This window comes from Carassius carassius, chromosome 11 (genome assembly GCF_963082965.1).
Source record: "Carassius carassius chromosome 11, fCarCar2.1, whole genome shotgun sequence".
NCBI lineage: Eukaryota > Metazoa > Chordata > Actinopteri > Cypriniformes > Cyprinidae > Carassius > Carassius carassius.
The window spans coordinates 29,857,323-29,873,939 of NC_081765.1; the positions used below are offsets into that span (position 1 = coordinate 29,857,323).

Here is a 16,617-nt window from a genome sequence, read left to right on the forward strand (position 1 = left end):
CATAAATCACACACACAAAAAAAAAACTTACAATCGCATAATGTTTAATTAACTTTTATAAATATTTCATTTTAATGCACATCAATTATATTTTTTATAAATATTATAAACATTAATATAAATATTATTATAACATACTATAATTATATTGTAAACCTTATTAATTACATTAATAAATGACTACAATAAAAAAAGTTTGTAAAAAAACATGTATTTAAATATTCCATAAATCACCTATATTTCTTCAAATAAAAACTTTACAATAGATTACAATAAATTCAAATTTTACATACATTAAAATAGTTTTGTAAAAAAACAAATATGTAGGTAAATAGTTCTGATTAAGTTTTTGTCAGATGACACAACTGATTAGCTATGTCAGGAAGTAACAAGCCCTTCATGAGAAATACAGACAAGAGATTTTATCAGATCTCTCTCTCTCTGCGAGTCCTCGCCCTCATCTAGACTCCACCTCTAACAAGATGCTCCAGGCATTTCCCTCCAATAGTAGGAGTGACCAGCAGCTGGAGCTATTTATATCCGCAGATCCCCTTGCAGAGCAGAGGTTTGACTCGGCACTTGTGCTTCCAATCCATGACACTGATAATATGAATGTTCTGCTCAGGGCAAGTTGAAACAGCAAAACATTACATATCTTAAACTCTTCCATTACTTTGTGGATATTCATTATCATGATATTACTGTATTCACTTTGAAATGGAATAAACAAACAAAAAAAATCTAAACTAATATAACAATAAATATAAAAAAGAACAACAGCAATATCAAACCAACAAATAAAAAAAAATAAACCTGCTCCTAAATGTACATTACATTTACACTCACAATAATTTTTTTTTTTTTTAATCTTTGTGTTTTTGTAAAATAAGCCTAAAGAAATACTTTAGGATGCCACTTTTGCCATCTGTTTCCTTTTGCGCTGGACAAAAATTAAGCGAAACTCTGCATAATAGGCTACATGATGCACAGTATTTCTTTCATTTTCCTTAATTTATTAAAAATATTTTTCGGATAGGCCTATTATTTCGAGCTTCCATTACACTTCTGCGTTGTGTTCTGTGCACAGCAAAGCCAGAGAAACATTTCTACACAAGACACACGAAGCTAATAAACACACTATCGCTTATTTATATTTAGTTTTCATTTATTTTTATTTCAGTTTTAGTCATTTTAGTATTTCAACTTTAACTTATTTAGCTCAGTAACTAGAAAACATTTCTAATTTTTAAAATACCAAAATTAGTTTTAGTATTAGTAACCAATACCACTGCTTACTGTAAATTCGTAAAAATAGTTTAGATGTTAAAGAAAGCATGCGGTTATGCCTATTGGATAATGGGATAATCCATTGAAATAAATACAAATATGTACAAATAAAATACTTATAAAATAAATTTAAAAAGTTCACATTTCTGATCATTGTAATCTAAAAAGATTAGATTATCCATAATAATAATAATAATAATAAACATTTAAATAAAAACAAAAAACATTTAGCTTTGGCTCTTAGTTCTGACTGGTTGAGCCACGTTCGGAGGTGTTGTAAAACAGCCAATAAACGCGCACATGTGACCTCATCAGTTCAATTCCATATTAATGCGACAAGTTACGATATTCCATCGCAACTGTAGACAACTAAACTGCACTATGTGGTGCCAAACACCTTTTAATAACAAGTTACTTGTCTTGACTTGTCTGGGACACGTCCCGCTCTGCATTTTGCATTAATCCATGTTTCTTTACCGCTCTCCCATGTAAAGAATGTAACGCAGTTATAGACGCATTTACCATGGTATAAACGGTACAGCAGGATCTCTGCCAGCCAACACATCCTTCGTCACACCGCCCAGCCCTACTTTCCATCCTCACCAGACAGATTGTCCAGGACAGAGACCCTGCACCACAAACACAGCCAAGCGGAACACCTCACACACACACACACAATACAGAGAAGGACTGACAATAAAGTGCATTGAAAAGCTCTCATCTCTCACCAGAGAGTGTTCAAGGATGCAGCGAGTGTACACACACACACACACACACACCAGAGTGTTTGCGTATCTCAGCACCACGCAATAAAGCCAGTCTTTACCCACCCGTCCGCCCACTCAACCTCCCTCACTCAAAACAGCCCATACAGAAACAGCGCTTACCCATCAGCCCCTCAAGTCCAGAGCAGGGAGACGGCAGACAGCGAGCCGGAGGGGTTACGACTCTCGGGAAACACGCACAGCGACTCCCACGAGTGGCGTTCTATGCCTCTAACAGTGCAAAGTGTGGCTCTCTCGGCCATTCACATTCCCCGTCTCGCTCTCACTGACTCTCTTCCCTCCGGCTGTGTCTGTATCTCACTCCGTCACCCTTTGCCCCTCCCCTCTCTCTCTCCCGCCCTTCCTCTCAGCTGGTGACATCACAGAGCCGTTGCAGGCATGCTGAGTGTTTATGTGCACTGCTGTAGTTTCCTGGAACACGGGGCAGAGTCACAGAAGCTCCAAGACCCTCTCTCTCTCTCTCTCTCTCTCTCTCTCACATTAGCACACTACTCTGGTGTTTACATAGAGCGTAACGGTGACCACCCACTTTTTTTAGTGGCTTTAGGAAGTAATTTTCCCCATTCATTTTCTCAAAAAAAAAAAAAAATAAATAAAAACAAAACGTGGAGCTGGGCGGGGGGGGGTTGGGGGGGGGGGTAAGAAGTCAAGTATAAGTACAAGTTTGAGCTTTTAAAATTAAAAATAAAATAAATGTATAGGTATTTATTAAAACCTTGAATGTTTAAAATATAGTTTAAGAATTAAAATAAAGAAAAGAGGTGAAAAGTTTCACTGTTGAGTGAAGCATCCCTTTAAAAAAAATGATTTATCAGACTAGGAATGGGAAAGAAAAAAAAAACAGTGTGAACACACATCTCATCTGAATACTCATTTAATATTCCCATTCCCAGCAGGCTTTATCTAGAGCTCATTTACAGTTCCTCTCGAGTCTTTCATTTTATTGATCGATTGACTCATCAGACAGGAATATCTTTGATGATCATGAGCTCAAACGCTGCCTATGGCCATCGATCTTCTCCAGAAGATTGTTCAGGGAAATCCCATGACTCTTAAGACATTAAGCTATTTATTTCACGATCGCTATAACCACGACAAAAACAAACACAAGAAGAGCGCTAATATAATAACGTAATGACATATTTGGCATGAGTATCCCAAGCTCCAGCCTAGTTTGTTTGTCACCTAATTAATCTGGAAGACTTAGGTCGCCATTTTTGGGAAGAAAAGACATCACACATGATTAGTTCTTGCGTCGTTAAATAATTGAAGGTAATAAGAAAGCTAGAGAGCGAGGTGCTTCAGAAAAACCACAAATGAGAACATTAGAGGCGTGATGGATGGAGCGGAGTCGTGATTTTGAGCGGCAGACTCCATCATGTGACACCACACACGCCCCGTCCATGAACATGACATCTTTTGGAAGATTGTGATGGTCAAGAGGAGCTCCATCTTCACGGACAGCCTGCCTGACAGGTCACATTGGTAAAGCCTGGCGCTTAAAGCAGAAAATCAATGGCACATTTACTTGGGCTCAATGTTAATCAATACGCAGTGTGTACAGATACAGGCAAGGAAAGACCAAGAGAAAGCGGGAGAAAGAGAGCGCTGAAATATTTATCCAGATCCCTTTCATACAGCGATGCCAAGCAAACAATACCACACAGCCAACACCCGAACGAACGAAGTGCTGCTGGATCCTTTACAAAGAGCCTGGAGCATTCAAACTCAGCTCAGCCCAAAATAGGGAGAGAACAGAATCCCAACTCACATAAACAAACTCGCACTTAGATAAATCTTTTCCACAACACAAAACATGTAATATAATAAACACTGCCTCTTCTTCAGATTAGTCAGAGCACTTCAGCACAAGGGAAAGTGTAGAAGAAATGAAGCATTGGCAGTATGGCCCTCTAAAGGTATTGTAACACAAAATATATATTTTTGTGGGTAAGTTAATACTTCTGCTGATATGGTTCTTTTTAGTGAAGTTAAAACATTTAGCCCAACAAGTTCTTAAGAACCGATTCATTTTTGTGAATCAAAAACATATAGGCGAACAGTATCTCAATCCAGAGAACGATTCTTAAGAACAGATTCATTTTGGTGAATCAAAAACAAAGCCCAACCAGTTAAGTTTGATTAACAAACTAAAATATTAATTTAAACCAATTATTTTTAGTTAAACAAACCCATAAAGCCCAATCGGCGTGGTTTCATTTAAGAAAAAAAGAATTGTTAAGAACTGATCGGTTTTTGTTAAACAAAAACTTACAAGCCAACGAGTGCAATCTGATTCCAGAGAGAATGATTCTTAAGAACTGATTCTTATAAGTGAATCAAAAACATGCACCCCAGCCAGTACAGTTTGATTATTAAAAACTAAAATATTCATAGAAACCCATTTTTTTGTAGTTAAACAAAAACAAAGCCCAATCAATGTTGTTTTATTTAAGGAAGAATGATTCTTAAGATCTGATTCGTTTTTGTTAAAAGCTTACAAGCTTACAAGAGAATGATTCTCAAGAACTGAATATTTTTAGTGAATCATAAACATACAGTCCAACCACAGCAGTTTGATTAAAAAACAAAAAAAAGGTTTGAATGAACCAATTATTTTTACCTAAAACAAAACCATACAACCCAATCAGTGTTTCATTAGTTTCATTTCAGAAAGAATTATTCTTGAGAACTGATTGTTTTTTTGGTTAAAATAAACATACAGCCCAACCAGTGCAATTTCATTCCAGAGATAAATATTATTAAGAACTGATACTTTTTAGTGAATCAAAAAAACCTACAGTCAAACTACTGCAGTTTAATATAAATATATAAAAAACGGATTCTTATGAATTAATTATTTTCATTGCCAATGTAGTATAATAATAATAAAAAAAACTGGTTCTTGTGAATCTATTCTTTTTATTTTCAACAAAAAACAAAGAACATCAAGTGTGGAGTGATTCCAGAAAGGATGATTCTTAAAAACTGATTCTTTTTAGTGAATCATAATATACAGTATGACCAGTGTAGTCCGATTATTGAATGAATGAATGAACTAGTTATTTTAAGTGAATGAAAAATATTTATGAATCAGACAGAGCAATTACCAAACAGTGATTTATTTGTTGCTTGTCATGCATATTAGGACCAAGTTAGGACCAAATATTGAATGACACAAGTATGCCACCTCTATAGTAAAATTATGAAAAAGGCTAGAACACTATAACAGCAAAACAATAACCTGGTAACAATGCACAACACCCTTGTGAGTTTAGCAGAAAGCAATACTAACTCTAGTTGGACCTGAAGGATCAGAACATGAGAGGCCATGACACAAACACATCTCCACTACAAACTTATTTTAGAGATAACAGACTCGTAAACACACAAAAATAGCCTGTCTGTAAACCTCAGGTGGGAACGAGTGAGGGTCAAGAGTTCTAGCTGTGATGTCAGCGAGCTACTTTGACCTACAACAAAAGTGGCCAATGAAAAAACACCTGGGATTCATACACATGGACCTCGGCCAAAAAGTGAGGCAGAGCTCATGCAAAGCAGCTCCCGCTCGCCGAATCATGAAGTTGTGAGTGGGAAGGCCTTTTCCATGACAGCTTTACAGCCCATGATGACTCGGAAAGCTCCCGGATACAAACTCCTTCATCCTGCCTGGATTATTATAGTTTGACCAACAGATCTGCTCTGATAAACAGGGCTGAAAAACAATGCATTTAAAAGTCAGTGGAAGACAGGGAAAATTTACCAGGATGTGTGGAGGTGGGCGGAAATGTTGCTGGATTTCCATTACACTACAAGAATTTAATGACACAAAAAAAAAAAAACTTTTTAATTGGGGTTGATCTGAAACCTCAGGTGCCTCAAACCCTTATAATGGTGTTTGTTACGAGTGGGGCGGGGCCGAGAGACGTGGGAACAGGAGCGAGGCCGGTGGAGTGATTGGAGATGAATGACACCTGTTCGACCCACCGGTCTCGAGTCCCACGCAGGAGATGGAAGGATAGAAAACTGGAGCGACGACAGTGAAGGACGAGAGAGGACCAGGCCTGGGTTTTAGTTTGTGTTTTGCTTTTTATTTGTGCGCAACAGTCGTCCGCGAGGGGCTGTTGCGCTGTTTTGTGTTTATTTTGATTATTAAAATATCATTTGATTGTCCGCCGGTTCCCGCCTCCTTCTTCCCGATGATTAGGAAGGTTCTGTCATTACAGTGTTCCTGTATGAACACTTGACAGACTAAATAGTCAGACTAAATAGCAAAATTTTTATCAGTTAGCCCCCCCCCCCCCCAAATCATTATAATATAATATAATATAATATAATATAATATAATATAATATAATATAATATAATATAATATAATATAATATAATAATAACCATGAGTTAATTAAAAAACAAAAATAAAATACAAAATACAACAAATATCAACAAAAATAAAATGTTGTTTTTACATTTATAATTAAATAATCATAATGTATTAGATTATATACAATATTTTTATTTTCTTTTGCATTTGAATTATTCGTTTGTAATATTTTATCTTTTGCATTATTTGCATTTCTGTTGTATTATCTACTCTAATGATTATTTAGTTAACATAATAGCAGAACAAAAACCTGTTTTTTTATTATTAACTTAACATGAACAACAACAATAATTCTATAAATGTATATACAAATATTTGACATGTGCATGCATTATAGTCTAATGGTTGTCTAGGGACCAAAAAGCGAGAGGAAATAATAAACGGTATTGCATTTAGGTTATTGAGCATACATTCATAAAAAAAACTAATAATAATAACATCTTTTGATCTCTGTCGGAGACACTGTCACTTACTCATCTGTGCCACTTAAGTGTGCTAAAATGGCTTTATGGATATTGGACACCATCTCTCTCTCCTTTTCTCTACTCCTTTCAGCGATGCGGGCCAGAATGGTAAATAATGCAGTTCCTCTAATGATCAGCTCTGAATGGAGAAATCTGCAGCCAGCCAAACAGATGAGGGAAATAAAAAAAAGATGGATGCTACAGTATAAACAAGAAGCCTGGCTATACTCAAGGGGAAACGACAGACCTGAAATACAGAGGGAGAGGGAGAAAGACTGCAAGAATTATATTTTCATCCTTCCCCCCTTAGGGCACAGAAGCCCAACCCCAAATATGTGAAATACGGTGTCATTTATTATTGATTTAGGCCATTTATAATCCTGCCTTGGTGTGTGTGAAACTGTCCAGCTGCAAACTCACAGACACTCACAGACAGATATAAGAGCGTTTCATTACAATCAAACACATGAGGCCACAGTCTCCATCTGTTTCAAACGCCAGCGTTAACAGAGCTCCCTTCAAACCTGAAAAGAATGATTGGTGTAATGATGGTAATGGTGTAATGCCAGAGACATTTGCTTAAGCCCATTCAGAGCTGAACTATAATGTGAACGGCTAACAGCACACAATAAAATATGAGCAAAATCAAGCCAGTGAACCTCATCTTACAAATCACAAGAAAAAGGCAATTTCTTTATGTACATTACCAGGCAAAAATCTGGACACACACACTTTTTTTTTATTATTTACTAAAGGGATGTAAATATACTATATTTAGGATATTTATTTTTATCAATAAATAAATAATAAAACCATGCAAAATATGGCTTAATGCAATTTATTATAAATGTGTGCTGCGCATTGTAATTTAAGTTGTAATGTAAAATAACGTTATTATATTTCTTAAATACAGTCGTTTATTTTATAGTGAAACATTTTTTTTAACATTTTCTATTACAAGAAATAAAAGAATTACATAATTAAAATGATTATTATAATAGTATAATAATAATAATCATTATTATTATTATAACTGTCTTTTTTTTTTTTAGTAGTATTAGTATTAGCAATTCTTATTTTATTTATTAACTTTTTTATTTTTTATCGTTGAAAATGCCAATTTTGTCAGAAAAAAAAAATAAACAAATTCCCCCAAATCGTGCAGCCATAATTTTCCACACTTTAGGAAAATCTAAAGACATTAACATTAAGAATAAACATGAACTTATGTAGGAGATAACAGATCTAAATATATAAGCTATATTTCAGCGTAAATTAAGTCTGCAACCTTTGGCATGATTTTGTCCAACCAATGTAAATTGCAAAAAAATTTTTTAGAAAACAGCCATTAATGTTGCAATTCTGTTTGAAGGTGACCTGAAACAACACTCTTGAGATGACAGGATATATATACTGTAGATTCAGAATGTGCCCAGAATGTGGACGCTCCCAAATTTTACTCTGCTTCCCACAAACAAGATAATTGCAGCTCTTCATGCAAAGTTTAATGCAGTTTATTAGCTCACTGCGGTTAATTGCTGCTTTGAATGGCTCTGGACTCTCCTCTTGGATCTTGCCAAAAAGCATTAGAGCAAACACACACAAGACAGATCAACAGCAACAAGCTCTTCTCAACAGCTCCAACACTTCTTGATCCTGTAATTTATCATAGTATTTTTCACAATCAAAGTCCTTAACATTATAAACAGAAAAAGAAATTAAATGATTATTAGATATTCCAAAAACTTCAATAATAATATGCATATTTGCTGAATGCTAAAAGTAGATGGAAAAAAGTATTAAAGCATTTGACGTTCTATTAATAACAACTATAATACTGCTTTATCACATGGCACCAAGCAGAACTGCTGAAGATTGCTAACAAACAGAGACCCTTTGTATTGTCCATCTTTTTTATTGAATTCATAGCTTTGAACTATAATTCTTGCATATATATATATATATATATATATATATATATATATATATATATATATGTGACCCTGGACCACAAAAACAGTCTTAAGTTGTTGGGGTATATTTTTAGCAATAGCCAAAAAAAAAACACTGTATGGGTCAAAATGATTGATTTTTCTTTTATGGCAAAAATCATTAGGATATTGAGTGAAGATCATGTTCCATTAAAATATATTTTTTAATTTTTACTACCGTAAATAGATCAAAACTTATTTTTTGATTAGTAATATGCATTGCTAATAATTAATTTGGACAACTTAAAAGGTGATTTTCTCAGTATTTGGATTTTTTGGCACCCTCATATTCCAGTTTTTCAAATAGTTGTATCTCGGCCAAATATTAATAAACCCTACGTCAATGGAAAGCTTATTTATTCAGCTTTCAGATGATGTATAAATCTAAATGTTGAAAAAAGATTGACACTTAAGACTGGTTTTGTGGTCTGGGGTCCCATATATACTGTACATGCAGATAAAAACAGTAATATATATGCTGTTCCAACACATCCAACACATCGACCAAACAGAAAACTTAACAGCCGATGCCGATAATTAAAAAAAGCCAATTATCATTAATTTATATTTTATTTAATATTCCTGTCCCATAATTACTGTGAAGTTCTGCTTTATTATATCACGGCTGGTAAAGACACGTGTTGGTCAAACTCATCGTGCAGTGCGTTGGAAGGACCCAGCCCTCTTTAGTCTGCTCGTGCTCTGCTGCTTTTGTTCTCTCACACTTGGATGTCAAAACAACATCAATGGCTTCTGCTGCGAGGAGCACGTGGGAGGAAAGAGCTCATTCATATTTACTCAGTCCCTCAGGCTCATCACACTCTCTCTAGCGCTCACAGCTGAGCGAGTGGGTGTGCTGCTCCATTAGCCCACTGGTAACTCCACTCAAGAGCTCCAGCTCCCTGCGGACCCTGGCCTGGACAGGGCTGTGTAACCTCACTGGCTTTGACCAGAGGCTTCAGAGATGCTCAGCTCCCTCGTCTCTCTCTCTCTCTCTCTCTCTCTCTCGGCTGTCAGAAATGGTGCGGCTGAGTCAGACCTATGTATATGCAGTGCTGAGATGAGCATGAATAATACAGAACGTAAGTTCACAGATGCATGGAGGCTTTTAAAAGCAGAAAAATAAGGTACTCGTATTAAGAGGAGCAAAATGATGGTTGTGGTGCCATGCAAAGCACAGAGATCATGCAAGTGTTCAGGATCATGGGACAGCCTTTTACTAACCCTATGCTGTGTATAAATATTCAGCGTGTTAAAGGGATCTGTGCTGGCTGAACATATTAAACTTAGGCAAAATATTGAAAAACCAAACCTGCAAGGGGCATGGACTTTTGAGTGACTTCAGAAAAGCTCATTTAGCTCTGAATTCTTGAATCAGAGCTAAATGAATGGATGGCATTTCAACTGTTCATCCAAATGTCCGTTCATTTGCAGTATGGAAGTTGTCAGAAGCCTTATGTAGAAATGTACCGATATATATATATATATATATACAGTACAGACCAAAAGTTTGGACTCATCTTCTCATTCAAAGAGTTTTCTTTATTTTCATGACTATGAAAATTGTAGATTCACACTGAAGGCATCAAAACTGAATTAACACATGTAGAATTTTATATGGAATTATATACATAACAAAAAAGTGTGAAACAACTGAAAATATGTCATATTCTAGGTTCTTCAAAGTAGCCACCTTTTGCTTTGATTACTGCTTTGCACACTCTTGGCATTCTCTTGATGAGCTTCAAGAGGTAGTCACCTGAAATGGTCTTCAACAGTCTTGAAGGAGTTCCCCGAGAGATGCTTAGCACTTGTTGGCCCTTTTGCGATTGGGTTCAGGTCCAGTGACTGTGGAGGCCAGGTCATCTGGCGCAGCACCCCATCACTCTCCTTCTTGGTCAAATAGCCCTTGATGCCTTCAGTGTGACTCTACAATTTTCATAGTCATGAAAATAAAGAAAACTCTTTGAATGAGAAGGTGTGTCCAAACTTTTGGTCTGTACTGTATAGATATATATATATATATATACACACACACACACACACAAATATCAAATGAATACAAAAATATCTGGATGGATGGATTGATGGATAGATAGATTTATAGAACAACACATTAGTCTTCTCTATAATTTTTTCTAGAAAGCTTATTGGTGTTCACAATTATATTTTATATCTCCATGGACTGGGCTATTCTTCAAAGACCTATATCCTGAATTACATTCATGCAGAAGTGCAGGCTCATTTGCTTCAATAGACAAATGTCCTCTTTCTCAGTAAGTGGAAAAATAACAGTAAAACCATCCTGTACAAATGGCACACAGTCCAGACACGACACTCTCCCCAAACACCCATTCAAAACTCACAATCCAGTAAAACGCATCCCTTCCATTTACAGGGCGTGTAGCTATTGCTCTTCAAGAATGAGACGGAGGCCAATAAATTGGGTTCAAATATCGTCCACTCAGCCGGAAATCAAAAGTCAGTCTGGACCTCAGCAGCCGTCTGGAAATAATGGCTGTTTAGAAAGATGCTTGTGGGGAAGCACACGGTCTGTGCATCTGTGGGTAACCTTACTGCACGATTGTTTGCTCCCGCGAGTCTATGCAATAACGGCCAAGCTGCTTCCCGTAAAAGACCTATTCCTCAGCTATTAGTCCATCTAATATCCTGCTCTCATCTCGTTACAGTCCATGTAATGCGTGGAGGAGCACACGACAGGAGCCTGACCAGAACTAATGAGTCCATTCCAGCAGCTAACTGTACATTAAAGTGGAGGTGTGTCTTTGTGGTAAAAATAAAGGGATAGTTCATCCAAAAAATACAATTGTCATAATTTACTCACCCTCCACTTGTTCAACCTGTATGAGTTTCTTGTTTCTGTTGAGCACAAAAGAAGATATGCTGACGAATTTTGGTAACCAATTAGTTGACGGTACTACTATTTTTTTTTTTTTTGATACTATAGAAATCAATGGCTACCGTCAACTGTTTGAACATTCTTCAAAATATCTTCTTTTGTGTTCAGCAGAAGAAACCATATAACTATGTATTAATATTTCAAAGTGGCTTTTGTTTTTATAACTTCATTTTTTACTTTACTTTTTTATATATATTTCTATATAGCTTCAGTTTTTATTTCAGTTTTAGTCATTTTAGTTGAAACCTATTTCAGTTAGGTTCTAAGGCAACATTTCTAATTTTCATCTTCTAATTTGAATCAGTTTTCATCCAGTATTTGTAATTTATTTGAGCTTTATTTCAATACATTAAAACATTTTTAATAGTTTTAGATTTCAAGGCTGTAATCATGTCTTGAACACTTTTTATCAAGTAAATCAAAAATAGAACGGTGAAGGAAATTCTAGGTCTAATTCTAGTTAAGAAGTTAGCAAATAATATTTAAAACATGCACACATTCACTCTTATTTGTATGCCTAATATTTAGAAAACGACTCATCACATTCTTTTGGAAATGGCCCGAATCACATAAATGATATCATATTCGTGATATATCGGGAAGTCGTGGCCTAATGGTTAGAGAGTCGGACTCCCAATCGAAAGGTTGTGAGTTCGAGTCCCGGGCCGGCAGGAATTGTGGGTGGGGGGAGTGCATGTACAGTTCTCTCTCCACCTTCAATACCACGACTTAGGTGCCCTTGAGCAAGGCATCGAACCCCCAACTGCTCCCCGGGCGCCGCAGCATAAATGGCTGCCCACTGCTCCGGGTGTGTGCTCCCAGTGTGTGTGTGTGTGTGTCTGTGTGCGTTCACTGCTCTGTGTGCACTTCGGATGGGTTAAATGCAGAGCACAAATTCCGAGTATGGGTCACCATACTTGGCCGAATGTCACGTCACTTTCATGTCACGTCATATTTTACACTTAAAATATTTTTTTTTAGTAGTTTTGCTACTTTCATCGTACCTCACTCTATTTCAACATTAAAACTGATGCTTCAAATGGAAATTGCATTCAGTTTCTGTGAACTGGGAACCCCGCCTACTTTTTATATAATATTTGATTGGTCATCTCAACCATTCTCACACTGACAGAGTAGTCCAAGGATTTCAAATACTGGGGGGGACGATTTGGCCATTTCTAATTATTGGGGATGACTTGTTCTTAGTGTGTATGGTGGTTACAGCCCTGTTAGTTTTAGTTAACAATAACAACACTGGACAATCCCGAGATCAGATAAATACAATAAAGCTGTCTCTACATGTTGTTTTCCCATTGAATAGAATATATTTAACTTAAAAACACGGATATAAAATGGGTTATGCTTGCTGTTTTGTGTTGTTTCTAATGCACAAAGACAACTAAGTAAGACGTAGGTTGAGTTCCCACTAAAACACTGTGGTGCTTTCAACATTTTCAACTATTTGTTTGAGGCCCAGCATAGCAACACTGGCTCAACAAGTGGCATGAAGAGTGAGACTATCTGTTGGAAGATGGGCACAATGTTTGGGAAAGCACTTTAAAAAGTTATTTATTTTACAATTCCATTTGGTGACATTAGAAGTGCAGAAACAACACATTTCACCTTCCATTTGTGAAGGAACTGCAATTCGAATTGACAAAATCATGGGAAGCAACTGTTCTCCAGGCAGGTCGTAGAAAAGCCTGTGGTGTGGTAGGGTGGATGGAGGCTCATATCGATCTACTCTGGTCCTGGCAACATTTAGAGCGTTACACAGTGCTCCTCTAACAAGCCAGTTTGACTGACAGCTGGACTCGCAGACAGGAAAGATACATCCGTCAATCATTCAAAACACTCAAACTGTCAAACCATCAGTGGCAGCACGATATATAGAGTTTGAGAGATGTGTTTATGAAGAACGGACACCACCAGAGTCACTACACACATCTGGACAGCTACATTCTGATGCATGGTTAAAAATCAATAGATTAGTATTATTTGGATAGCTATATGTAATAATAAAAAAATGAATGCTTAGATAACACAATAAATATTTTTTGTAAATAGCATATATATATATATATATATATATATATATATATATATATATATATATATATATATATAATTTAGAAAACACATCTAGTGGTGTCATTCATTATTAGCTCTTAATATTTTATATTTAATTTAATATTTTAACTGAAAATAAAATATCAGTAAATATCAGTTCCAAAATATGTATCTTAAAGTCAAAAGCTTATTGTAATGTGACCTGATTGGCCTGCCTCAGATGGGAATGACTGTTGAGGGGCGTTGAAGCGCAATCTTGCTTTCACACAACACAGATTGCTAATGCTTTGAGAAAAACTACTGAGGACAGTGCTAGAAACAACACCAGATATAGATGATGAGCGTGTGCAAAATCTATGAATGAGATCTATCAAGAATGCTATCAGTGCACCAAAGTCCGGACTGAATAGCGGTCTACTGCCGGCCGCCTGATTTGCTTGGCAGCTCTGACCTGGAAACGGGTGCCAAGATGGGCGGACAGGGCCACATTCAGAGGGCCAGGCAGGAGGCATGATGACCATCTGTGAGGGCTGGCACCTGGAGCAGCCAGCATTCTCCCTCCAAAAACTCATGTACTGTACACGGCTGACCTCCCCTGAAATCCATTTGCCATCTACAGATCATTCTGCTGAAAAGACTGTGCAGAGTGACTTCCGTTTAGAACTGGATTTTTCACTGAACTGATTTGAGGTAAATAATGCCACTAGCTGCTTTAAAGCAGAATCTGAGTTCTCTCCATAGTTGAGTTCCATACTTGTTTCAGCAATTTTCCTGTTTATATCTGTGAATCTGCTTTGACAGTCTGTATTGTATAAAGCACAATAGAAATAAAGGTGACTTCACCTGAAAATGGATGGTTTTTCTACAACCCGAATTCCGGAAAAGTTGGGACGTTTTTTAAATTTTAATAAAATGAAAACTAAAGGAATTTCAAATCACATGAGCCAATATTTTATTCACAATAGAACATAGATAACGTAGCAAATGTTTAAACTGAGAAATTTTACACTTTTATCCACTTAATTAGCTCATTTAAAATTTAATGCCTGCTACAGGTCTCAAAAAAGTTGGCACGGGGGCAACAAATGGCTAAGAAAGCAAGCAGTTTTAAAAAGATTCAGCTGGGAGAACATCTAGTGATTAATTAAGTTAATTGATATCAGGTCTGTAACATGATTAGCTATAAAAGCTTTGTCTTAGAGAAGCAGAGTCTCTCAGAAGTAAAGATGGGCAGAGGCTCTCCAATCTGTGAAAGACTGCGTAAAAAAATTGTGGAAAACTTTAAAACAATGTTCCTCAACGTCAAATTGCAAAGGCCTTGCAAATCTCATCATCTACAGTGCATAACATCATCAAAAGATTCAGAGAAACTGGAGAAATCTCTGTGCGTAAGGGACAAGGCCGGAGACCTTTATTGGATGCCCGTGGTCTTCGGACTCTCAGACGACACTGCATCACTCATCGGCATGATTGTGTCAATGACATTACTAAATGGGCCCAGGAATACTTTCAGAAACCACTGTCGGTAAACACAATCCGCCGTGCCATCAGCAGATGCCAACTAAAGCTCTATCATGCAAAAAGGAAGCCATATGTGAACATGGTCCAGAAGCGCCGTCGTGTCCTGTGGGCCAAGGCTCATTTAAAATGGAATATTTCAAAGTGGAATAGTGTTTTATGGTCAGACGAGTCCAAATTTGACATTCTTGTTGGAAATCACGGATGCCGTGTCCTCCGGGCTAAAGAGGAGGGAGACCTTCCAACATGTTATCAGCGTTCAGTTCAAAAGCCAGCATCTCTGATGGTATGGGGGTGCATAAGTGCATACGGTATGGGCAGCTTGCATGTTTTGGAAGGCTCTGTGAATGCTGAAAGGTATATAAAGGTTTTGGAGCAACATATGCTTCCCTCCAAACAACGTCTATTTCAGGGAAAGCCTTGTTTATTTCAGCAGGACAATGCAAAACCACATACTGCAGCTATAACAACAGCATGGCTTTGTCGTAGAAGAGTCTGGGTGCTAACCTGGCCTGCCTGCAGTTCAGATCTTTCACCTATAGAGAACATTTGGTGCATCATTAAACGAAAAATACGTCAAAGACGTCCACGAACTCTTCAGCAGCTGGAAATCTATATAAGGCAAGAATGGGACCAAATTCCAACAGCAAAACTCCAGCAACTCATAGCCTCAATGCCCAGACGTCTTCAAACTGTTTTGAAAAGAAAAGGAGATGCTACACCATGGTAAACATGCCCCGTCCCAACTATTTTGAGACCTGTAGCAGAAATCAAAATTGAAATGAGCTCATTTTGTGCATAAAATTGTAAACTTTCTCAGTTTAAACATTTGCTATGTTATCTATGTTCTATTGTGAATAAAATATTGGCTCATGTGATTTGAAAGTCTTTTAGTTTTCATTTTATTAAAATTAAAAAAACGTCCCAACTTTTCCGGAATTCGGGTTGTATAAATAGATGACAGACAGACAGACAGACGGCCAGACGGACAGACAGTCGGTCGGACACAGAGACAGAGACAGAGACAGAGAGATAGATATATATGACTGTATTAAACACCGATAATAATGATAATTTTTTTCTCCAGCAGCAAGAAAATTACAATAATTTCTGAAGGATCACGTGACATTGAAGAGTAATGATGTTGAAAATACAGCCTTGTTTCACGGGAATTAATTACGTTTTAAAATATATTATAA

At 36.8% G+C, this 16,617-nt stretch overlaps 1 protein-coding gene across 4 annotated transcripts in view; it reads right to left on the reverse strand.

Annotated features, from left to right (window-relative positions):
• Positions 1–16,617, reverse strand: part of hdac4 (histone deacetylase 4) — a 223,863-nt gene that overhangs the window by 103,676 nt on the left and 103,570 nt on the right. Inside the window, exon 1 of one of the 4 annotated variants that reach the window (XM_059562490.1) lies at positions 2,175–2,360. The exons of the other annotated variants lie outside the window; for them this stretch is intronic. Coding sequence (XP_059418473.1) covers positions 2,175–2,178 — 4 coding nt within the window. The 5' untranslated portion in view covers positions 2,179–2,360. Of the gene's footprint in view, positions 1–2,174; positions 2,361–16,617 lie in introns of those variants that run through there. 4 annotated transcript variants of the gene reach the window in all.